This window comes from Carcharodon carcharias, chromosome 8 (genome assembly GCF_017639515.1).
Source record: "Carcharodon carcharias isolate sCarCar2 chromosome 8, sCarCar2.pri, whole genome shotgun sequence".
NCBI classification, from domain to species: Eukaryota; Metazoa; Chordata; class Chondrichthyes; order Lamniformes; family Lamnidae; genus Carcharodon; species Carcharodon carcharias.
The window spans coordinates 157,678,817-157,705,701 of record NC_054474.1 but is presented as its reverse complement, the minus strand read 5'-3'; the positions used below and the strand labels follow the sequence as shown (position 1 = coordinate 157,705,701).

Genomic DNA, 26,885 nt, shown 5'->3' with positions numbered 1-26,885 from the left:
TGCTGTTCCTGGCAGTGTTCTCTCACCTCCTTACACCCCACCTCAGAAGTATTAAATAATGGATACATGGGTAGAATGTATGTGCCAGTGTGGGCGCTGATCAGTTTGGTGGGTGGCACATTACAGCTGCACCCACACCAGTCCTCACTAGACATGCACACATACATTTCCAAGGAGGCAGGAGTGTCTGGCTGATTTTCCAGTCACTCGTACAAATGTATTTGCTGCCACCCTGGCTAAAGTTATCCAAATCAGCATGAAGAAGGGAATCTGTGACTAATTCTCTAATTGTACTGCTCAGTGCTTTGTGCTATTTCCCAAATGGTTGCATTAAAGTTTCACCTTGATGCACTGGGCAGCATTCTTGCCCAAGTCAGGAGGTTACATCAAGCCCCACTGTCAAACTTAATGCATAATCCAGAAAGACAGTCAGGGCAGTAGTGATGGCGTGTAGCACTATCCAAGTTGGCTGGATGTGTAAAAATGATGCACAATTCAAAGAGCCAGGAGTTATCCTGGTATTGTGGCTTCAAAACATTACCACCAAAAATACTAACTGTCTGGTCATAGATTCATTGGCTGTTTGTGGGAGCCTACTGTGACTTGTGACTACAATTGTATTTTTAATTTCACTAATTTGCAGACCAGACAGTGCAACTTTTCTAACCAATATAAAAATCTAACAGTGATCCAGATTAAGAATGCACATACACAGCTATATTAATTTGCCTTAAACTCTGTCCTGTCTGATGAACTAAAACAGAAACTATACTCTAAATAAAATATGGTCTTAACAGTTACAATAATTTAAAGCTTTTCAAATGATTTGTTAGATGATTTTTTAAAAAAAGTTCATGGTATTAGGGTGTTTTTGCCAAGGCAGGCAATTAATCATTCATCATTTCACTCAAGAGGTGGCAGGAAGCTGTCTTCTTGAACCGCTGAGGTGCATGCTGTGGGTACACCCAAGTACAATTCAGGACAAAATTCCAGGATTTTGTTCCAGCAACCATGAAGGAACTGCAGAGAACTGCAATATGTTTCCTAGACAGGATGGCATGCATCTTGGAGGGAAACTTGCAGATGGTGTTTCCATGCGCCTGCTGCCCTGCTTAGGCAGTGGCGGTTACAAATTTGGTATGTTAAAGAGGCTTTGGTGAGTTGTTGCAGTTCATCTTGTACACACTGCAACCACAGTGCCTCAGTGCTCAAAAGAGTAAATATTTACAGTTGTAGATGGGGTGCCAATCAAATAGGTTTCTTTGCTCTGGTTTAGTTGAGCCGCAAGTAGAGAGTATTCCATCATACTCATGACTTGTAACTCATGGATGGTGGACAGGCTCTGGGGTGTCAGATGAGTTACTCACCACAGAATACACAGCCTCTAACTGCACTTGCAGCTGTAGTGTTCATGTGGTCCAGTTAAGTTTCTGATCATTGGTGAACCCCCGCCCCCGCCCCCCCATGATGTTGATGGTGGGGGATTCAATGTTGTTAATGGTGTCGATGGTCAGGGAGGCAGTTATAGACTCCCTCTTGCTGGAGATGGTGATTGTCTGGCACTTAATTGGCAAGTAACATTCATGCCACACATCAGACCAAGCCTAAACGTCGTACAGGTCTTGCCACATGTAGGCATGGGCAGCTTCATTATTGGAGGATAATAGGAGGCTAATGTTCTAAAAGGCAGATTTGAAGCAGCTTAGCAAAAAGATCCCTGCCTGTTGACTTTGACAATCACGATAGAGGTCCCTGAAATTATTGCCCAGGCATCAATAGTGGTGGTTTGAAAAAAAGTAGCTTGCGATAATCAATTCCAAACAAAAACAGATTAAGTGGCCATTCATAGTATTGCTGTTTGGGGGCTCAATCTGTGCAACACAGCTGTCAAATTTGCTTACATAATAGTAGCGACATTTCAATGTAACTGGCTTTGTGAACTGCTTTGGAACATTTTAGATGTGATAAGGTACTGTATAAATATATAATTACACTTCAGATACAACCCAAGTTTGGAAAAACAAAATCTAATTGGATTGCTCAGTGCTTGGCGCTAATTCCCAGTTGGATGCATTAGAAGTTTCACCTTGATGCACTGGGCAACATGCTTGACCAAGTCAGGAGGTTATGTCAGGTCCCTCTGTCAAACTTAATGCATAATCCAGAATGACAGTTCAGGGAAGGACTGATGGAGTGCAACATTACCCAAGTTGGTTGGGTATGTTAAAATGAGGCACAATTCAAAGGGCCAGGAATTTTCCTGGTATCATGGCCTCAAAACATTACCACCAAAAATACCAACTGTCTGGTCATACATCCATTGGCTGTTTGTGGGAGCCCACTGTGCACAAATTGGCTACCAGGACTGCCTAGAAAACAACAGTGGCTACATTTCAAAAGCAACTCATTGTTTGTAAAGCACTTAAGGACATTCTAAGGACAAAATATAAATACAAGTTCTTTCTTTCACACATCCCACTATTATACACCACTGAAATCCTAACAACCAGCGGTAAACCTGGGAAAAGATCTGCCGCAATTAACCAAGAAACAACAGGTTGCCAAGTGGATAGGGAAGTTATTCTTTTGTGTGGCAACACGTTTTCTTGTAGGGAAGCTCAGTGCAAAGTCAAATCAATGCCACATGTAAGTACTACTTGCATTCTCACTCTTCCCAGAGAAAGCATTACACAGCACAGTTGAAAGTGAACTCTGCCAACTATTGAAGAAACACCACTGGTCTCATACAGTAATGATCATCAGCTGATGCAACCCTAGCAACAGCTTGCTTGAGTTTTTGATAACTACTCCTGTTCAGGAGCATTTTAAAGCTGAATCCTGCTGAGTTTGGGCAGCTGAGAACACAAAAACTCAACAGGAACAAACTGAAACAAGGAAAGTGACAGCTCCAAACTGGCAAATGTACAAAAAAAAAGCTGCACAGAATTTGATGCTCTTACTGTACTCAGTGCTCAGAGATAACTGGTTCTGGACTTTGGCAATATTTGAATATAAGAATGTAATAGGGATAGATCATATGGGCCCCACAAGCCTTCTCTGCTATTAAGTACAATCACAGCTCATCTTTGGCATCAGTTCCACTTTCCCACCCACTCCCCAAACCCCCTAATTCCCTGAGACAACAAAATCCAACTCAGCCTTAAATATATTAAACAATGGCACATCCATAGCCGCTGGAGTAGAGAATTCCAAAGATTCATAACGCTTTAAGTGAAGAAATTTTGCCACATCTTAATCCTAAATGATCGGCCCTTTCCCCTTGGCTGGAGACACTAAGGGTAAAAAACTAAAACCTCTCAGCATTTACTCTGTCAAGCCACTTGAGAATCTTGTATGTTACAATGAGATCACCTCATTAGGATCTTATCTCCCCCTCACCACCATCACCTCTTCTGGAGGGGCTGGCGAATGCTGAATATTGTTTCAGTCACTGGGAGCCAAGTGGTACATCATTCAAGTTCCCTTTCTTCACCAATGAGCCAAGACAACAAGTGTCACAGGTGATTTGACCATGGAGGACATTGCAGTTCAACCTCATCACATCACCTTCAGCCAACACATGTGTATTTTCCAGCCAAGCTCACTGAATCAGGCTTTCAGAACTGAGCCATCTTCCCCATCTAGCACAGAAGCTAACTGTAGTACCCTACCTACTGTAAGAGTTTAATACATACACACACCAGTGATGGACAGACAAAATACATTGCAAGACAATATACTTGAGAATACTTGCAGAAAAAAATCTCCATATTTATGCTCATGTGGATTGTGCTTTTAGAATCACAGAATGGTTACAGTACAGAAGGCCACCATTAGGCACATTGTGTCTGTGTTGATTCTATGCAAGAGCAACTCGGCTAGTCCCACTCAGAATTTGCAGAGTTACGGGTAAGCTCTCTCTTCAGGTGCTTATCGAATTCCCTTTTGAAAGCCAGGTTGAATTTGCCTCCACTCTATTTTCAACCAGTGCATTCCAGATTCTAACCAGTCACTGTAAAAAAAAAAAGTTTTCACCTCACCATTGAGATGAGATGGCACCGGCACCCAGAAATGTATCTGTTTCTAAGTTAGTTGGTGCAGCATGGTACAATAATAAGGGTAACAAGTTGTCTTATCGGGAGAAGGGAGAGTGAAATTGTACAGTATTTAAACAGGCAAAGTTATACATGTACAGCCAAATATTTGCCCCAATGCTATTGACTCAGGTTGTAGATGTGTGGGCACTGCATGGTGGTACACAGAGGCTTTGCTGTCAGAACTCAAGCAGGTCTTCAGAACTTCAGAGCTCTGAAGAGTCATACGGACTTGAAACATTAACTCTGTCTCTCTCTCCGCAGATGCTGTCGGATCTGCTGAGTTTTTCCAGCATTTTTGTTTTTGTTTCAGATTTCCAGCATCTGCAGTATTTTGCCTTTGGCTTTGCTGTCAGGCTCTCCCAACACTTTCTGCCTTGGTTCACATGCAGTTTGAATTTGTGTTATAAGAGCTCCAAATGACAGCACAAGGAGTCAGATCTTTAGTGTTTTAAATTTGGCAACTGTAGAGTTTTGGATCAATGCAATCATGAATTGACAGTACACCACAATGACTGTATTAGACCTAAACAACTGCTAAAAGTAAGCATCTATTCTTTAGTGAGTGTAACATCCAAGGAAGGTGAAATTAGGGCTCATGTGCAGCTTTTCTAACCATATGGAAAACAAATAGAGGAATCCACAACAGTTCATATCCATGTGAGCAAATATTTTCTAATGCAGTGCTTTCGATTTTACAAATTTTTTATTTATAATTACAATACAGCTCTTTTCATTATTACACACTCAGGAATCACAATTTCTGCAGCCATAAAAGCAGAAACTCTATCTCCTCCTGTCAGCATTATATTGGACCAGTATGCATTACATGTGCGATGTACAGGGAGTTATTTTGAGACAGTAGACTGATTGAGATTTTGTTAGTTATAAACTATTTTACGTATATCACACATCTAGGTTACTACACTAATCACAATCTTAAAATTTCCAAAGATAGCATAGATGAGGGAGTCCTTTTATTTGAACCACCCAGATTATCTTATCACAGAAAACTATATGTCCCTTGTGCTTTAATGTCCAGAACTGAACAGAGAAGCAACGTTGGAGCTTAAAATTCAAGATTCTCCAGCTTTGGTACAAAAATCACAGACTTATAACTTATTCACAATACAACTCAAATTTGCTTTGCTACTCTGTGATAACTGAGCACAGTAAGTGATGAACCTACCATCAAAACCTGTTATCTTTGTCATGGTCTCAGGCTGAAAGACCATTCGCAATCTTAACATTAATATTTTAGAGCTAAGCTTCCAACTCAACATCCTTCCATCACCCAGGCTGCTTAACTTCCATTCTATCATTTGCCCTTGCCCCTTCATAAGCTCACCTGCTGCTGAAACCCTTTGGTACCTCCAGGCTCAGCTATGACAGTGCTCGACTGGGAAAGCCCCATTTCCCACCTTCCATTAACTTAAGCTCATCCAAAACTCTACTGGGTGCATCCTAACACGCACCAAGTCCTGTTCATCCATAACCCACATTGCCATTGACCTACATTTGCCCACAGGCCATTAATACCTCTTCCTTGCTAATAACTGCTTTACACCAGCCCTGAAGGCCTGCAAGAACTCTGCATTCCTCCAAGTCTGCCCTTTTTGGCATCCCTCTATTCCCACCCTCTACCACTGACAGACTTACCTACAGATATCGAAGTCCTAAGCACTGGACTTCGCTCTTTAAACCTCACCAGCACCACCTTTCTCCCTTCCTTTAAGACTTACATCTTTGCTCAAGCTCTTGGTCACATCTCCTGATGCCTCCTCCTTTAATTTGGTGCCAATTTTTAACCTGTAATGCTCCCATGGAGTGCTTTGGGATGTTTTACCACCTCAGAAGTGCTATATAAATGCAAGCTGTTGCTGTTGCTATCTCTGCTCCTCAGTCCATTTTATGCCATTAATTTTCTACCCTTTTGTTTGTGAGACTGATGGTGGAAGAAGAAAAGATGATATCAATGAACTGGTCAGGTCAGCAGAAAAGTGGCAAATGGAATTCAACCTGGAGAAGTGAGAGATTAGGCAGTTGGGGAGGGCAAACAAGGCAAGAGAATATACGGTAGGGTTCTGAGAAGCCTAGAAAAACAGAGAGACCTTGGATTGCATGCCCACAGATCCCCAATGTAATGGGACAGATTGATACGGCAGCATGTGGAATACTTTCCTTTATTAGCCAAGGCATAGAATAGAAGGACAGGGAGGTCATGCTTGAACTGTAAAGAAACACTCACTAGGTCAAAGCAAGGGTACTGCGTGGAGTTCGAGTCTCCTCCTTACGGGAAGAATGTGATTGCACTAGAAAGGGTACATGAGATTTATGAGGATGTTGCAAGGAATGAAGTTACTTTTTTAACTATCAGGAAAGATTGGATAGGCTGGAATTGTTTTCTTTAGAACAGAGTCTGAGGGGAAATTTAATAGAAGTGCATGAAATTATGAGGGCTCTAGATAGAGTGGGTAGCAAAAAGGTCAATAACCAGAAGTTAAAACCAGTGTCTTTGATCATAAAGGAAAAATATTTGTCACATCCAAGTAATAATTTTGCTTGTTCAAGAAAACCATGACTAGATTTACATCATACTCATGCCTCCTTCCCAAACCCACCACCTCTACCAAAAAGGAGGGGCAGCAGGAACATCCCCACCTCCAAGTCACACTCCATCCTGACTTGGACATAAATTGCTCCCTCCCTAACAGCACTATAGATGTGCTTACAACCACACCAACTGCCAAGGTTCAAGGCAGCTTACTCTCAAGGGTAATTAGGAATGGGCAATAAATGCTGGCCTTGCCAGCAATGCCTACATCTTATGAATGAATTGAAAAAAACTGTTTTCTCTAAACTCACCAAATTTTTACTTAGTTCTGACTTTTGCTGGCAACTGATTTCCTTGGCTATGAAACCCACTTTGAATGATCCACATTATTGTCACAGCCCAAATAATTAATATTTTGAGTGCAATGGCTTTCCAATTGTACTCTACTTGCTCTTTTCTTCCCTGTAAAACACCAAGGCCTTTTTATTAAAAAATACTAAATCTTCAGCCATCTATAAAACAATGGGTTCAAATATCACTTTTCCTCCCCAGTCTCCTTACATGAGCATCTTGACTACTAACCTTACCAAACGGAGGGACAACTTGAACTTGTGGAAAGTGATCAAATGCTCTTCATTGTTTGATATTTCCCTCTCTCTTTGAAGACTCTCAGAGCTTTACCAAGACCTTAAATACTGTTTAATGGAGAGTGCAGGAGAGCATGCCAGGAGCAGCATCAGACACACCTAAAAATGAGGTTCCAACTTAATGAAGCAGCAACATGACTACATGCATGCTAAACAGCAGAAGCAGAATGTGACAGACAGAGCTAAGCGATCCCACGATTAACAGATCAAATTAAAGCTCTGCAGTCCTGCCACATTCAGTCATGAATGATGGTAGCCAATTAAATAACTAACCGGAAGGGGAGCCTCCACAAATATATTCATTCTCAACGATGGGGGAGCCCAGCATGTCAGTGCAAAAAACAAGGCTGAAGTATTTGCAACCATCAGCTAGAAGTGCCTCAGCATTTCAGATGCCAGTTTTGAGCCAACTTGATTCACTTTACTTGATATCAAGAATTGGCTGAATGCATGGGCTCGGGATCTTGACAACATCCCAGCAGTAATACTCAAGACTTGTGCTCCACAACTAGCTGCGCCACTAGAAGCTATTCCAGAAAAGCTACAACAATGGCATCTACCTGACAATGTGGAAACTTGCTCAGGTGTATCCTATACACAAAAAGCTGGACAAATCCAATCTGGCCAATTACTGCCCCAGTCCACTCACAATCATCAACAAAATGATGGAAGGTGTCACTGATAGTGCTGTCAAGCAACACTTACTCAGCAATAGCCTGTTCACAGACACACAGCTTGGATTCCACAAGGCCCACTCAGCTCCAGACCTCATTACAGCCTTGGTCCAAACATGGAAAAAAAGAACTGAATTCCAAAGTGAGGTGAGTGACTGCCTTTGACATCAAGGCAGCATTTGATGAAGTGTGGCATCACAGAGCCCTAACAAAATTAAAGTCAATGGGAATCAGAGGAAAGCTCCTCTCTGGTTGGAGTAATGCCTAGCACAAAGGAAGATGGCTGCAATTATTGGAGGCCAATCATTTTGGGACCCAGGATAATGCTGCAGAAGATCCTCTGGATAGTGTCCTAGGCTCAACCATCTTTAGTTGCTTCATCACATCACAAGGTCAGTAGTGGGGATGTTCATTGATGATTGCAATGTTCAGCAGCATTTGCAAATCAGATATCAGAGACACACACACAGACACACGTATAAATACTGTGGCTACAAGAACAGGTCAGAGACTGGGAAATCTGCAGAGAGTAACTCACCTCCTGACTCCTGAGAGCCTGTCCACCACCTACAAGGCACAAATCAGGAGTGTGATAGAATACTTTCCACACTTGCCTGGATGAGTGCAGCTCCAACAATACTCAAGAAGCTTGATCTGCATCTCATCCACAACCTTAAATGTTCACCCTCTCCACCACCAGTACACTGCAGCAACTCACCATACCTCTTTTGACAGCACTGTCCAAACTCATGATCTCTGCTGTAGAAGGACAAGGACAGCAGATACATGGAAACACCACCACCTGCAAGTTCCCCTCCAAGCCACACACCATCCCGACCTGGAGCTATATTGCTATTCCTTCACTATCGCTGGGTCAAAATCCTGGAACTTCCTCCCTCACAGCACTGTGGGTGTACTTACACCACATGGACTGCAGCGGTTCAAGAAGGTGGCTCACCACCACCTTCTCAAGGGCAATTAGGGATGGACAATAAATGCTGGTTTTACCAATGACACTCAGATCCCACGAATGAATAAAAAAACAATTACTTGAAGGAAGTTAGTGCCATAAAATAACTTCCTATATGTTGAAAGACTGCAGGAAAGTGAACTGCTCAACAGGAAGTTGCCACTATTTCCAATGGACTGCAATAAGTACAGAAATCCTTTAACGAATGGCAGACAGGTTATTTTAACGAAATGAAGATACTTAAGTCTTGTAGGCGAAGATGAAGCCCAAAGATTAAATTTAGAGCTTTCTTCTGTCAAGGCCATGTCTAACCTGTTTACGGTGTTTATTTTTAATACGCATATCACTACAGGTCAATCTAGTTCTGGTCTGATGTTTACGGCTATATAATCTAGGTATTTAATTTTAGTGTCACTTACTTGCCATACACTGAATATCTACCTAAATATAGCAGAGGAAGAGAATCCTGATCGCTGTATTCTAGCTTACAGGATACATCACACGTAACATGACCTCTTCAACTTCAGAGAGCCGGAATAAACAGACTGCGCCTCAGTCTATAAATTATTAGTCAGTTTTATTGAACAGCAAATCATGCAAATGTAGCCGCAGATTTACAATAATCACAGGCATTATCACTCTCCTCAGAATATCAAACAAACATATTTCTGCTGCTCTAACACATTATAAAACACAACTTTGAAACTCAGCCACTTACGCGTCAGTTTGCTACACCGTCTCTGACTCTCCCGATAACTGTCAAAATTACCGCTCTCTTGATGCAATATTGCCCAAGTTACGGCTTAAACCATCTTTGAAGATAGGGAGAACTCCCCTGCTCTTCTTTGAAATAGTGCAACAGAGTCCATTATGCCCACCCGAGAGAGCAGATGGGACCTCTGTTTAACATCTCATCTACGTGAAAACAGCTCCAACAGTGCAGCACTCCCTTAGCAATGCACTGGTAGTGCCAGCTTAGATTTTGTGTCCAGCTCTATGTGAACCCACATTCTAGTCCACTCAAACAAGAGTGTTATCAACTGAGCCATGGCTGACACTATCCAAATATTAGCACATTAAACCCTCTTTGTTATACAGATGCCCTACAAGCATGACTAATGGACACAGCACAGGTAACCATCATATCTGTGCCTTTGAAATGACCTATAGTACTTACTGAAGAACAAAACATTTAAAGGAACTGTATCAAATTTAAGCAGATTTACAGTAATTATCATTGCACATCAGACCATAAAGTGCATTATCTCCATCCTGAAGATACAGTTAGAAGTATCTTGCATTTAGAGGAGCCCAATAGAGCTGGGAAGGATTGAGAGAAGGGCAAATATTGAGAAAATGGATATAGATGATCTTGCAATGGACAGAATATGGAATTTAAAACTCAGCTCAAACAGGAGGGTAGACCAGAGGCTAGGTTGCAAAGCTTCTCCTGAGACACAAACGGCAGTTTTAGTCTTCCCAAAGTTAGGACACAGAAAGCTTGATTCATCTAAGACTTGATGTTGGGGCAGTGACACAGTGATAGTTATGAAGGTTATTACAGGAAGTCTTGCATTTCTATAGAGCCCTTCACGACCTCAGATGTTCCAATGCATTTAACAGACATAGACGAACACTTGAAGCATCGTCTTTGTTGTAACATAGGAAATGTGGCAGCCAATTTGCACACAATCAGCAATGTAGTAAATACCTGTTTTTTTTTTAAACGTTGGTCGCAGGAAAAATATTGAACAGGACACCAGGAGGAACTCCCCTGCATATCTTTGAAATAGTGCCATGGGATCTTTCACGCCCACTTGAGGGGGCAGATGGGGCCTCGTTTTTAAAGTCTCATTGCAAAGATGACAATTCCAACAGTTCAGTACTGCACTGGAATGTTAGCCTAGATTATGTGCTTCAGGGAGTGCAACCTGAACCCTTAACCTTTGGCAGTGGTGATACTGCTACCACTGAATCACAACTTACAGTACTGATGGAAAGTCAGAGCTAGCTAGATATCAATGTATCCCAGATGGGGCAATGCTCAAAGAGCTGCAGGGAAAAAGATGGAACCTTGGTGGATTACCAAGTTCTCCACCTCTACATTCACTCAATAAACATGCTTTGAATTTTACTAGGACTACACCATACAAAGCAAAATTCACACCAGATCTAATTTCTTTGCCATAGATTCTCATCTAATCTCAGTCACAGTTACAGCTTTGAAATAAAACTCTCTCTCCTGACTGGCAGAGTATTTCCAGCATTTTCTGTTTTTATTTCAAAATTCCAGCATCTCCTGTACTTTGCTTTCTGTTATGGAGATTGTTGAATGCAAATTAGATGGTATTCTATTGGACCACTGGGAAACCATTTAAACTTAATTCCTCATGTTAAGAGAGCTGATGATGTAACAAACACACGTGTACAGATGACCTTAGATTGAATTTGACACAGAAGCCTGCAAGTGACTTAGGCCCCAATGTACAGGTACCAGTCTGAGGGCAGTACCTGTAGTATCACTGGTCCCATAAATCCCAACAATTTTCAGACATTTCATGCACACACTTAATTGTAATAATTTGGGCCAGCAAAAATGATATAGCCTGCTCCCTGGAATTCTGCATGATAAACTTGTATCAGGCACAAAAATACAAAAATAATCGTAATATGGGTGTGTTATCACAATTGCTCACTCCAACAATTATGGGCTACCGTTTAAATTTCATTAACAGCAACTAGGCTTTCTTCTAAGTTTCCAGTCACTGAGCTAAATGCTCATACCAACTGTGTGACTCATGGAAATGCCAATAGTAAGGTGACCCTGGAAATGAAGCAACTAATCTCATTTAGGAAGATTTAAAACGGTCAGTCATATCCTGACAGCTCAGTGCCAAATAGAGAATGCGAAAGTTTCCTCTGTACTTGTAACAATCCACATAAAATTAAATTTGCATTTTCAAACAGTATGCAATAGAACTAGTATTTTTCACAAATTTTAACATGGCATATTTCCACATGAGCATGAAAATGTTACACGCCCCAAAAAATCTTCAGGGTTTTCCTTTCATACCCAAAGCATTTAAAAAAACACAGACAGTGGTCCTAAAAGCACTGGTAACCATTGGGGGAGGTGGTGGCAGTGATATTGTCACTGGAATAGCATTTCAGAGACTATTGGTCTGGGGACCCAGATTTGAATCCCACCATAATAGATGTTGAAATTTGAATTCAATAAAAATCTGGAATTAAAAGTCTGATGATGCCCACAAAACCATTGCCAATTGTTGTAAAAAAACCATCTAGTTCACTAATGTCCTTTAGGGAAGGAAATCTGTCAGCCTTACCTGGTCTGGCCTAAATGTGACTCCAGACCCACAACAATGTGGTTGACGCTTAACTGCCCTCTGAACAAGGGCAATTAGGGATGGGCAATAAATTCCCACATCTCATGAATGAATAAAAAAAAACCAGGGAAATCGCTCCACAGTATGCCCACATTCTAACGAAGCCTGTGGCCTTGCTGCACATAGTCCCAGAGACTTCGCAGATTATAGGCTATTCAGCCTCTGGTGTCTTCCACCATTCAATGAGATTATGGCTGATTTGTGACTGAACTTCACATGCCTTTGCCCCACATAATATAATCTATCAATCTCAGGTTTAAGATTACTAGCATTAGTGGCAATTGCGGAAGAGTGCTCCTAACTTCTACCACCCTTTCCTAACTTCAATCCTAAAAAGTCTGGTTCTAATTTTTAGACCACATCCCCTAGTTCTAGACTCAACTTCTAGTCTCATTCACATTTTAAAATCAGAGAAAAGGAAGAAAGTACCTGTTCGCACCCCATTCTAATCTACATCTTTAAAATCAAGTCTTTTTTGTGGAATAACGTACTTTCAGCTCCTCACACAATCTACAATATTGTCACCCACTACAGCAGTTTAAATTTGCACATCTTGCCAAGCCAGCTGGAAATCCATCATACTCAGGAGAGAAGACAGAGAACAATAATATCTATAGCAGTAACACGCAAGTCTTTTATGGGTTTTTCAGGTGCATAGTGTGGAAGCCTGCAGGCCATGTAAAGTTGAAACCAATGAATCCATTCAATTGCACATATCTCTAGTCACTGATAACAACAGATCTTGGCATTGATTTAGGATTCATTGATGAAACAGCACTAAGAACAATCTTTCCAAATCTACAGATCAACCTATATTAAATAATTTACAGCTGCACAAATTCCTCTAACTTAATTCCCATTATATATACCAATGCTATATTTATGCTCCAGACTATCATTTGCTTAGCTGTAACCTGGTAAAATGATTTGACACAGCTTAGCATCTCATGACAAATCCATAAAACCTGAGTGATTTACTATCAGAGTACTATTTTTGCAAAACAAAAAGGCCTGAATGCACTCAAATTCACAGCTTCTTCATGAACCCCAGTGATAACAAATCACTTTCCACAATGACCCACTTTCCCTGGTCATAACACATACAGCCAAATGCATAAACGTTGACACATAACAGCATGTGCTACTCTAAACAAAGTCCCCTCAGTGACTACCCCAACACGAGTGATCTTTAAAAAAAAATTAAACTATGTAAGTCACAATGTCTAGCAATCGCATTAGAGCCTACAATCTATCTACACCAATCAACATCCATTATCCTTCACCAATTCACAGGTTGCTGTGCTATTATACACAATTTTAAATAAGTTAAATTGTTAAAGCAAGTATTATTTTCCAAAATATATCAATACAGCATGCAAAATACAAATCAGCTGTACAACAAACAGGCAACATATATATGGTCTTATTACTGACCACATTAAACTACCTCGAAATAACCATTAGAATCTAAGTGATTCCTTTCTAACCCACCTCGAATGCCCGACTTAAAAACAAACTGTGTTAGATGAACAGGAACATTTCTCGTAATGTCTCCGAACAAATCTGTTCAGCAAGCATAAGGTACTATCTGCTCCACTTGTTACTGGTAGGCAGTAGCAATAAACAGGAGCGTGACGTCCTGGTGAGTGATAGGGCTACGTTAATAAGATATCAGCTTACAGAACACGTGACAGATATAAATATAAGCAGAAGTTCTGTTACTTTCCAAATTGGGCAATGCTCAAAGTTAGGTAAACAAATTATTTGTGCAGGTTGTATTTAAAGTTTTTTTTGCCTTTAGTGAACTCCTGGTTAAGAGAAGGTGAAAAAGAAACCAAGGGAGACAGTGAAGAGCTTACTACAACAATTTGGGGTGGGGGGGGGTGGGGGGCTGTTGGATCACTTATCTGGTGGAGTTTTGTTCACCTTGGGCCTTAATCTTAGCTAACTGATTAAGGGATAGAGTGAAATAATTCACCCAGAAAGTGGCTGGAGCTTGCAGATAGCAAGATTGGTAGCACAAATTCAACTCATTCTCCATATATTAATAGAAATATCGCTGGGCTGGCATTTTGAAAGTGCAATTCTTAGCCCAGTGTTACAACTGATCCAGCATGGGATTATAGGGCTCAGAAAGAAGTTGCATTAGGCAGCAGGCCAGAAGCCAAAAATGATTGGCCCACAGCAAAAGCTACTAAACTACAGCAGAATTTAGGTGAGAGATCAAAGCACTCTTTACAAAAGGGCACTTGATGTTGAAGAAATCTTCACTTGTTCTTATTTGTTCTAATCTGTTTTTGTACCACTACCTGTCGGTTTGAAAAATCAAACAGTCCAATGTTTACAGATGTACCAAATCAAAAGGAATGCTTCAAGTTCACATCCAATAAATTTTCAACCACTACTCTCCAATCCAAACTCCTAAGAGGATAGGATGTGGAGCTGCTTCTAGGCTCCTGCCACGTTCTCTAAAGCCAGCTGAGAGGCAGACAAGAGTACTGTAGCTTACTTAGCTCTGCCATCTCTTGAACAGGTAAACACTCAACTTCCTCTGGTTACTTCCTCATGAATTCAATTCAAAAGCTCATAGTGAGAAATCGAGCTATACAGGTCTATCTCTCACATTCTGTTTGTGCAGCACAGAAGATCCAAACTACATCTCATTCACTTTTGAATGTTAATTCCTCTGTTTCTCTCTTCCCCTGCTCCACTTAAACTTTGCCCGTAAGCAATTCCCCCCCCACCCCACCCCTTTTCTCCCATTCATTTAGTGTCCTACAATGTTATCTAAAACTGGAATAGGTTCAAACACGAGCTTGGAAAGAACAGAATATTAAAATTGAAGCATTCCAAAAACTTAAGGCAACACAGGAATATAATAAAGCCCTTGATATGAAAGTTTCAGAAACCTTCCTCATACCTTAAAACTTGCACTAAAAAGGTACTTGTGTTCTTCGCCCAACCATCTGCACTCCCACTGTAAACTACAACTGTTATTCCACCAAGCACTGAAAACTGCTTATAACAAATATACTTCCCATCACACTGAAATGTGAAAGTATTTCATCCAATCAACTATGGCTTAGGTAGATAAACATAGCAGCCATTTTAGACACAGCAATCTCCCACAACAATCACTAGATGACCGACCAGAGTGGTTGGGCGAGGAACGTTTGATTAGCACGTGATATGCTAGTCTTCAAAGGTGTCGTGGGATCTTTAATGTCCACCAGAACAATCAAAATTAGCAAGGAGCCTAGGTTTACATCCCATCTGGAAAACAGCACTTCTGACAATGAAGCACGCCTCAGGAACGCACTGGAGATTCAACTCAGAACATGACCTGACCCTGCTATGCAGGATCTAACCCCCAACCTTGTAACTCCAAGTACCAACCGGAGACTAACTGAATAAACAAAAAAAAACTGTAGCAGATAATAAACTTTATATCTTTCACTTATCAAAAAATATTTTCAAACAGTTTGAACATAATAACATTTCCCTTCATATTTTCAAATTATATCACAGCCTTGATCAGGAGTTCATACATATGGAGTTCCAAAATTGCACACTAGAGTTCTCAAAACAGCGCATATTAGAAACATGGTACTTTTGATACAATACTTTCCTAAAGATATGCCAGGCGAAGCAAAATATAGAGAACAGAATTGGTGTCAATAACAACTTGCACTTATTTCGCCCTTAACATAGCAACCTCCAAAGTTACTCCACAGGGGCTATTGAAGGCAAGTCAAAACAAAGACTAGGAGTGATTAAAAGTTTGGTCAATGGGTGGTTTTTAACTAGAGTTTTATAGGAGGAGAAGGAAGTTTGAGGAGTAGGACCTGGTCACCACTGGAACACAGGAACAGGAAAATACAAATGAGCTTCTCAAGTCTGTTCCACCATTCAATGAGATACTGGCAGAACTGTAACTCAACTCCATTTACTCGCCTTGGTTCTGTAATTTCAAATACCCTTACCCATTACTCTCAGTTTCAAAATTTTTAATTGATCAAGCTTAACAGCTTGAGAAAGATTTCCACTACGCTTTGCATGAATGGTAGTGTGAAAGGAGGGTGGGAATGCACAAGGAGCCAAAATCAGAAGGAAGCATTCAGCAAGGGAATATTTGAGTTGATAGTGGTTACAGGTGGAAACAATCAAGGCCTTGGAGGGATTTAAAGCCCGTCAGGAATTAAAAATTTCAAGCATTGGGTGACTGGGATCCAACGAGTAAGGACGGAGGTATATAAGGATGGCCAAGCATCACTTGTTATTGGAGAGGGTACAGACAACAAGCGTTTTGGGCAAAATCGACTTCACTGGGGATGGAGGATGAGAAACCATCAACTGGATAAATGAGTCACATGCGAAAAAACAAATACTACCATGGAAGGAAAATCAGCTGAAACAAAACAACAGGGTGCAGCAGCTGTACTATCAGCCTCCAACCTGTGATTCCAAAAATATCTTTGCAAATGGTGCACCATACTGTACAGTATTTGCTGCACTGAATTAGAAAGCTACATAAGAGTAGAAGTGACAACCTCAAAAATGATATTCTGAAGGAGGAAATCAGATATCCACACAGTCCAATATTCAGCTCTCTGTAGGAGTTTCTAAACATTTATGGAAACTTTAAATACTCCCTTAACGAACTGTCATCTTCCACTTAAGCAAAAAGCCATTTGGCGAAATGAAAATGATATGCCAGTTAAGGCATCAGGAAATCTCAAATTACAATCCTCCAAGGCAGTTTGGGGCTTCTCAAAATATTGTCAGGTTGTTTTTCTGCCATTAAACAATAGCAAGCATCTCTCACCTCTCAAAGGGGCACATATCTGAATCAAGGTAAAAATTAACATCTCAATGGGCAACAATTAAGCTAGTGAAAGTCTGCAGGAATAGGGAATACATAACCAGCCCAAAAGCCAATGTCTGACGCCATCAACCCTATTTAATTTTCTCCAGAATACATATCCCTTGCCCTTTGAATCTATATTCGTTGCCCACAAAGGTTCTGCCTAACTGCTTCTCTCAATCCTCACTCCCCAATTTCTACCTTGATCTTCTGATGTTTGAATCAGAGAAAGTGAAAGAAGTTTCCCTGGATCAATTTTGAAGTTTTCAAGATGATGAAGGGAACATTTAAGTTTACTTCAATAAGCAATTTCCCCGAAAGGTAGGCTGATCAGTCACATGCATTTAGAAGGAAGTGGTAGTTTATGAAAAATAAACTATTGAGTATGGAGCAGGGTTGCCGATGCAAATGTGTGAAGATGCACAAATGTTTGACATTTCTGTACGGTAATGGGAGTGGAGCAATTTCCTCTTTAAAGTGCAAATAATCACATTGCATGATAGGTTAATTACTATCAATGACATGGAGCAGTTAAAGCGAAAAACTTAAATGACACAAAAGCAAAGAACCCTGATGATCAAAAGTGCACCATCCAGAGATGATAATGGTTTAGAAACATTCCCACTTTAATGCGTAAAATACCAAAATCCAGCGTATTGTCGCTTCCAGTCATTTGCCATTAACCTAACCAGGCTGAACACCAATATAATATATACTAAAAACATAAAATGCTGGAAAAACTCAGCAGGTCTGGCAGCATCTGTGGAAAGAGAAAGAGTTAACATTTTGAGTCCATATGACTCTCCTTCAGAGCTAAAGACCATCAATCCTGGTCTTAGGTCATTTCGTGATGACTTAATGTCCACTGGTAAACACAGGATCAATGAAAAAACCAGGATGGATACTTTTCTTCAGTCACTACAAGCCCATCAGCTCAAGAAAGCCCTTCTAATAAATTGCGAAAGTAGAGATTTAACTTGGCAGTTCTCCAGCAGGCTTTTTTCTGATTTTAAAAACAGACACCCTGAAGACCTTCACTTAGTATTACAAATACCATTCAGTTGAATATATGGCTGCTGAATAAAACATTAATGTTAAAATACCAACTGAGGGACACCGTAAAGGATTAAACTAAACTTCAATACTCCAGTTCCCCCTGACCACAGGCAAGCTGACAAGAATCTTTAATTAAGCCTCAGTGACAAAATAACATACAATGTTAACCAATTTTAATTGGTCTCCCTAAAAAAAAGCTGAAGCTGTGTGAGAGATGGAAGGCAGAACTGAGGTAACCATTTCCTGCAAAGTTTCAATTCATGGACGTTCATGCATTGGTATAAACTTTTACGATAAACCTCAATATTTGTTCTGCTGTTCCAAACCAACTTACTCTCAATCTAAATTCTACTGTGAAGATTTGATATAGGCCACATCTCCAATGATTCCATCCCACCTTAATTTCAAGGTCACCTGAATGGGGGGAAAAAGGCTGGTCTTCTTGGCTTGAAGCTGGGAGAGTGTTAGAGCACTCTGACCCCTTCAGTACATGACCAGGAAGTGGGCTCATAATGATGGAAGTAAAGAAGAAAACATCTGATTCCACAACGCCAACACTGCAAGAAAAATTACCTACAATAACCAATTTCTTTGAAAATGGAAACTACAAGGCAGCAAACAGTAAAAAAAAGAGCGAAGGCATCATAAACAACAAGAGCAAAGCTCTTCAGGGTTACAGCTTTATCCAAAACAGAGATCCGATTACAGCCTTATAACCATTCATGGCCTTCTGTGATAAAGAAAGATTTGCCCTCCTCTTCTCTATCGAAGGTGATGACTTCCTGGGAAGGCACCGTTCCACTGGCACCTCCAGCAACTCATCCAAGAAGCAATTACTCAACAGAACACTTGACAGGAGTACTCATAGGCAGTTTGACCCCTGAAGGCAACACAGGTTTTAGTCCTGGATCAGTGATCTAAATCCATACACAATTCCAGCACAGATTAGTGTGAAGCAAGAAACATGTGGCGCTCTGGCTGTTCCTGTTCTATTCTGGTAAACCAGTTGGTGAAGGAAAATACTAGAACCCAATTTTTACTGAGTCTTACATTTATTTAGAGTCCCATCCACTCCTAAACTAGGATATTGAAGCCAATTTTATTTATTAGATAAATACACCAAACCATTCAGAAAACTTGTATGTCATGATACATATTGCATGTGGAGAAACTTTGAATTATTTTTGTTTCAACAAGTAACAGACATTTATCCAGGTAACAGACAAGATATGCCAGATAATGTAAAATGATATTCACATCAAAGGAGTTGTGATTGCGATATGATCCTTTTAGTAAGAATAGTTATGAGGAAATAATATCAGTATATACCAGACACATATACACACGTTTTTAGGCTGTAATCACCTGAAGAAGTTTGGAATGGAATCATAAAATACACAAACTATTTGTAGCTATCATCTGAATCCCAAAGGAGATTATGGCCCTGATGTCACTCGTATATCTACTGCTTGCAATATTCTAGGAAGGTCACGAGGTAGATTTATTCTGTCTTGATCCGGTAAGTACAAAGAAAATATTGGAGCTAATTATCCCCTTACTATAGAAGGTGTGTCCAACATCTGCAATTCCTTAGCTTGTCAAGTGAACTGGATTCTAAATCTGCTTAGTCCAAAATGTTTTATTTTGTCATTCACATTAATGAGATTTGACTTTTTCTCAGGACTATTTTTGCCTCAAAGGCCTGGTTTTGAACTGTTCTCGCTGGGTACAAGAATCCGATGCAAAGAGTTTGAGCAGTACAGAGCTGATCACATGGAAACAATGGCGCAGTGGTCATGTCACTGGACTAAAAATCCAGATGCTAAGGCTAATGCTCTGGGGACAGGGGTCCAAATCACACCATGGCAGCTGGTGGAATTCAAGTTCAATTAAGTCTTAGTAATGGTGACCATGACAATAACTATCATCAATTGTAAAAACCTATCTGGTTCACTAATGCCCTTTAGGGAAGGAAATCTGTCATCCTTACCTGATCTGGCCTACAGGTGACTCCAGGCCCCCAGTAATGTGGTTGACTCTTAACTGCCCTCTGGAATAGCCTAGCAAGCCACTGAGTTCAAAGGCAATTAGGGATGAGCAACAAATGCTAACCATGCCACAACACCCACATCCTGTGAAAGGCTTAAAAAAAAATCTTACATTGGCTGCCTCAACATCAACAAACTCAATCACCGTTGCCCCGAGGACAATGTGAAAAGTGGTCATGTCTGCTGTTGCATTGGGGTCAGAGTGCTGGTGGAACACAGTTGAGGCAACTTTATATCACAACTGCACCCAGTTTCAAAAACCACCATTTAGTTGCTACACTGATTAAAAGGGGATTGAATTACATCTTAATAATTACTTTGTAAATGTCCTGTTTGCCAATACTTTGTCTGAAATCATTTGTGCAGCACCCAAAGGCAAGAAAATCTCAGTATATTTTGGATCAGCTGGGTGTCTGATCCATGCAATCACCAAATTCAACAGTCCTAACCAAGTTACTGAAAAAAATTCAGATCGATTCTTTGCCCATCATAGAGGGCACATTCACCCTTTAGAGACACACCCACTTGCTTGTGTCCAAAGGAGCTATTGCAGGGTGACAAGGCTAAGAAATGCCAGCTAAGAGCAGGGGCACAGCTAAAGCTTTTCTATCTATAAACACACATATGTTAACAGCATTCAGTACTGGGGAAGAATCCCAATATCTAATACATCTATGACTAGCCTGGCCTTCTGGGGACTGGCACACATTTATCTGAAGGCATGCTCCTAATAACATCTATCATTCCAGGTTTCATTAATATGCAGTCGGTTAGTCAATCATCAGTACCCTGAAGTATTGCAGAATAGCTTCGTCTGGATCATTCTCTATCATACAAAATTCTGTTAAGGCATCATACAGGACCTTAAATTCTACAGACATGTCACCAGCAGAACATACACAAAGTGTCTCCTCATCACTCTCCGCTCCACCACAGATAAGATACAGAGTTGGAATCCTCCATAGCAGCACCAGAACATATCTGAATTGCTTGCAAATAAATGAGTAAAATCTGTAAAAATGAAATAAATCCCTCTTGTGAAAATTCATCATCACAATTAACCCTCAATTTGTCTGGAAGACAAATCAGGGCATAAAAAGAAATTAAAAACACTGCAACGCTTGTGAATTATGGCAGCCTTCTCATGGCTTGAGCCTCCCCCCTTACAATAATTCAATAAAACTGTTCTAGTTTATATGGTATCCTGTCTCCAAACGTCAGGACCCATTTATTACATTACTCACTAAGGGAGAGAAAACCATCATCAGAAGATGCAAAGGGATAAACACTCAGCCATTCCAATGCACTTCTCAAACTGCTACTGTTAAATACGCATGGTGTAGGCATAATGACTGCAAAGCTGAAGTGACTTATTATCTGAATTCCACCTTTGAGGAATCTGTTCCAATTCAATTACATTAGAAACGTTGTAGGCTTGGTCAATGTTGGATCAGCTAAGGTGACACCTTAGGTGCGTCCTAGTGCTAGAGAGGAAGGGAGAAAATAAAAGGGGATCCTGCACTTACTCGCTGGAAAATCTGTGCATGTGGACACCAGTATGGACTAAATTAGTCATAACTGTGACAGACCCAACAGTGAAATGACCCATCATCACTCACCATTTCAGCCCACATGTAAACTTTGGTAAATGGAATAAAATACTACCGAATGCTCAGCAATGAAACAATATCCAATCTAACATCAGCAGCTTCAAGAAATACAAAGTGTGGGAATAAAATGCTGGCCCACGCCTGACTATGACACCAAAATTATAATTGTATGACAGTGCTTGTATCAGGCTATAGCATCCACATAAAAAACTGTCAACAGAATTGCCAAAAACAAGTTTTAAAAAAAATAAGTATGTAACTGCTGTAGTGTAACGCAAGGTCAAATAGCGATTGCATTAAAAGAATGTAACCTTTATTTAAACATGTACAGTACTTGCTTAACATATAGGTTCTTTTTAAGCAAACATTGTTTAAATATGAGGACAGATTGTCTTCTAAACTCTTGAGTTTAGAAGAGTAAAGGGCAACCTCATTGATTCTTGACAATGTAGATGCTGAAAGGCTGGTTCCCCTTGTTGGAGAATCTAAAATTGGGTGTCATGGCGTCAGGATAAGAAGTCGGCCATTTAGGACAGGGATGAGGAGAAATTTCTTCACCCAAAGGGTTATGAATCTTAGGAATTCTCCAACCCAGAGGGCTGTGGGTGCTCATCACAGAGTACATTCAAGACTGAAACTGATAGGATTTTGGCCTCTATGGAAATCAAGGTTTATAGAGATAGTTGGGAAAGTTGAGGTCGAAAATCAGTCGTGATCCAACTGAATAGTGAAGGAGGCTCATGAGGCCACATTGCCTACTCCTGTTCCTATTTCTTATGTTGTGTACAGAGAAATACAACTTTCCCTATTTTGAATGACCTGAGAAGTTGTCTCTACAACAATCTACAAACCTGAGTTTATTCCAATATTCAAGGGATGAAAGGTACATTGGGTGGTTCTAAGTACCACTGAAAATGCTCCACAGACTGCAGAGTCTTTAAAACAATTTTTTTTAGTAAATGATATGGGGAGGGGAGAAGTTTCACTGTTTCACGCTTCATGGTCAAAAATGATAATAGAGGCTGATCTTGAGAGAGCATTTTGAGAAACACAATACTATGACAAACAACTAGTAATTGCAGACCCCCAAGTAGTAGATACAGTTTAAAGTCATGGATAAAGGCACAGTATCATGGCACCTTAATGCCATTAGTACAAGTTTTCCTATATTTAATGTCTACTTGATGATTAAGCTTTAGTGACAACATTGAAAATGCAATAAAACAAGTGCTGGAGCAACACGTACTGAAATGCAAACTGTTTACTTTGAAATATTATTTTGGTTTGGTTAATGAAGCAAAAATAAAACTACACTGTTCAAGGTCTCTGCCAAGTCCAGCTCTAATCCACAAAGCCATTCATAACACACTAGTAAGTCAAACCGGACCAATCCCCAATCAAGCATAGATTAAGAGCATCCGACTACTTGTAAGGACATTAGTGTACTGTGAAACATCAGGCATGCAAAACCAACAACTCGCTCATCATTTTTCATACATCCCCAAGATAGGCCAAATGACCCTCTAATTAGACAACTTGTATGGGCTGTAATGATACAATGTATATGCAAGGAATGCGCAAAACTGCAAACAAAAACTAAAAATGGATATTATGAAGGTGATTAAAAGGCAATGATTCACATCAGAGTTTGGGATGGTTAGATGACCCTGGACACGTCTAAATTTGATTATAACCTTCCCTCTGAGCCCGAGGATAATATAGCTTTTGATTACTTCAAAATATGTATTTGGTAGGTTGTAGTAATGCTTTGGGGTCTCGTCCAATTTTCCTTTGCTGCAGTGACTGATGACTTGTCTGTTCCATATATTGTGGCATAAGCACTGCAAGATTAAATCAAGTATCAATACCAGATGCCAGGGAAAATACATACCATGTCAGTTCTCAACAGAATAGACACTAGGGAACAATTACATGGCAAGATAACACCCTAAAGAGCAGGTGGCAAATTCATACAACTCAACTTCTGACACTGACAAATACATTCTTCAAATCAACTGATTGCAGGGAATCTGGCATATAGATTACAATTCTTCCTTTGAAAATGATGCAAGAACAGAGAGCAAATGGTTTTGTGGTGACACCATAATCTTTGAGTTCTGAATACTTGAGGCACAAAATCTTAATTTTTGTTGGTGAATAGACAACAGATTGTACAAGTTATAAAAAAAAAGGCTTGTCAAAGCTGGGGTCTAATCTCAATTGAATCAAGAGCACTTATGGAACCCATCAGAATAGATATCACCTTCAACTTCACTATCTAAAATGAGTTCTTTCAAGACATTATAACAATTATCAAGATATTCGGACAACAGCATACTTTGCTGAAACAAAACTGGAACCTTGCGATCACATCCATGAATGTGGTCTTAGTTAAGTGCACAAAAAATTTAAGAGCGCTAGATAAAACTGCAGATTTATTTAACTACTAATTGTCACCGTGATATAGTCAGCATTTTGATGCACAATATCCACATGGCATAACTGATTGACTGTTGAATATTGGGGTGGAGGGAGAGATGGGGTGAAAGAGGGTTGGTATAATAAACCAGAATAACTTTGTTAAAGCATAAGCTTTCAAACTGGTCCCTCATCTTCAAGAGGTCCGCAATGGGATGCTGGTGGGGGCATCCCTTAAGTTTCTGTTCATATCACCAGGTTTCTGTAGTGTTCTCTATTTGACAACTTTCTGGCAAGTTACTTCTGCTGCTACATATACTCATACGATGGCAATGTCTTTCTTTTGGTATCTGAAGTTTCTTAAAAGTTCAGACAGGGATTCCAGGAGAGAACCAGTGAGGTTTTCCACTGCTTCAACAGTTTGGAGAAGTCTTTTTATGATAAATCTTTCAGCCAAACAATTGATTATCCTGTTGCCAGGTAAGGAGAATTATGCTATGAAGAAAGACTGGATAGGCTGGGGTTTTCTTCTTTGGAACAGAAGAGGACGAGGGAAGATTTAATCAAGGTGCATAAAATGATGAGCCGTCTAGACAGAATGGATAAGGAGGACCTATTTCCCTTAGCAGTCAATAAGTAGGGCTCACAGATTTTAAAGCAATTGGTGAAAGGATTAGATGAGAGTTGAGGAGAAATTTCTTCACCCAGGCTGCCTGAAAGGCAGAAACCTAGTTGGATATGCACTTGAAGTGCTGTGACCTGTAGGACTATGGACCAGGAGCTTGGAAGTGGGATTAGGTGATAGGGCAAATAGCCTCCTTCGCTATCATAAATCTTTGATGTCTTAATATAGTACAAAGCTATTATGTATAGATTTAGAAATATGCCTGATACTGGATTTCAAGGAATGGTACTGCTGGTATTAATTTTCCTACTACGGGAAAATCAAACCAACCTTATATTAAGGAATTAAATCACAGCTCACCCATATAACAAATTATTTCAAAGCTCAAGACTCACACTCATTAAGATAGGAGATGCCAATTTTAAAAATGACATATGCACTGAACTTTTACATTAAGTGAGACTCCACTCATTTAATGATATTAATTTACAAAATATCCAGAAAATTTAGTTCGCCCCCTTCAAAGTGTACAAGTGCCTCGAATAACTGCAGGGCATGTGTGTGTATTATCCCATCCTACATTTTGATCATGAAATGGGAAGAACACCAGTCCTGAATTTGCCTTGTACCAATGTCAAAAGCACAGCAGAATTACTATGAATGGCAGAATACTAGGACTTACACCAACTCAAACTTTTGCTTTATGTAAAATTGAGTGTAATAATCTAACAAACTTTCTTCCCGCTAACTTTATCCTGATTATGGAATTCTAATTAATTGAAATCAGTGATTCCCAGATTGAAATTCAGACAAAGTTTTAAGGAGATTGCACCACGTATAAGCAAATAACCAGTGACTGGGCCACAGATGGAAGGTCAAGTTCACCAAAATGGAAAATAATGTTTGGATCTCAGATACAACTGCCGTAAAGGCTATCAAACTACTGTATTTTTTAATATATAGACATATATTGCTTTATTGTAGAGATTAAGGACTAGGACACCTGTAACGCTGTCAGCAGTGCAGGCTATGGGAATAAAAGCCCATCTGAAGTTTGAAACTCTCTAGTAAACATCGCGAAGCAGAATTCGGGCAGTGCTATGCAGTGGATTTAATGCCCTGGTGTGGAAGGTTACAGCGGTGGGGAGTGTGGCAGGCTCAGGGAGCTGATCCAAGGGGCTGGCACAAAACTAAAGCTGCTACTTGATGCCCAGCTTGACTTTTGGAGGGACTGGGATATCAGCTGTGGCTGAAGCTGCCCCTGGGCCCCGTGTGCCATGTGTCATGCCCCCTCTGTAAGGCAGTGAGAGGAAGGAGGTTTGGTGGGGGGGGGGGGGGGGGGGGGGGGCTGCAAATGGAGGCGGTTCCGGCCCGCCACAAGAGGCTTCTCCCACAGGCGCCGCCGCCACCTCCACTCCCGCTCAGAACCGAGGGAAGCCGGGGCGGTCAGGGGGTTTCGCCTTTACCTGCCGCGCCCTCTGCAGCGCATCGGCGAAAGCTTCCACTTTGGGTCCGGGCGAGTGTCCGGCGTTCAGGCCAAGCGCCGCCGGGGTGAGGATACTGCCATACTCCGCCATTCCCGTCTCTTAGAGAGAGCATACTGGGAAACGGAAGCGGAATGTGCGTCACTACAAAGGGCGCGATCGCCTCTCGCGAGATTTCAGCGCCGCTTCAGCGGATAGAGCACTTTCGTCGTGACGTCATTCCCGTCAGGCAACACGCCCCTCAGCCATTTCCGGAGAGAGCCTTTCACTCTCTCAACCTGCATCCATTGATATCTCGTTTCCTGAGTTTTTCTTTCAAGAAGGAAAATGTTTGAGAAAATTTCAAAAATGTTGGGACTAACAATCCAAAGAATACAATAAACATACCAACTGAAAATAGAAGATAATTGATCTTTTTTTACACTTATAATTGA

At 40.6% G+C, this 26,885-nt stretch overlaps 1 protein-coding gene across 5 annotated transcripts in view; it reads right to left on the bottom strand.

The window, feature by feature from the left end:
* The window catches only part of fubp3 (far upstream element (FUSE) binding protein 3), a 92,525-nt gene extending 65,959 nt beyond the window's left edge, over positions 1-26,566 (bottom strand). For all 5 annotated transcript variants that reach the window (XM_041194492.1, XM_041194493.1, XM_041194494.1 and 2 more), the window contains exon 1: positions 26,434-26,566. In XM_041194492.1, the coding sequence (XP_041050426.1) occupies positions 26,434-26,544 (111 nt within the window). In that variant the 5' untranslated portion in view covers positions 26,545-26,566. The remainder of the gene's footprint in view (positions 1-26,433) is intronic.
* Between the last annotated feature and the right edge of the window lie 319 nt (positions 26,567-26,885).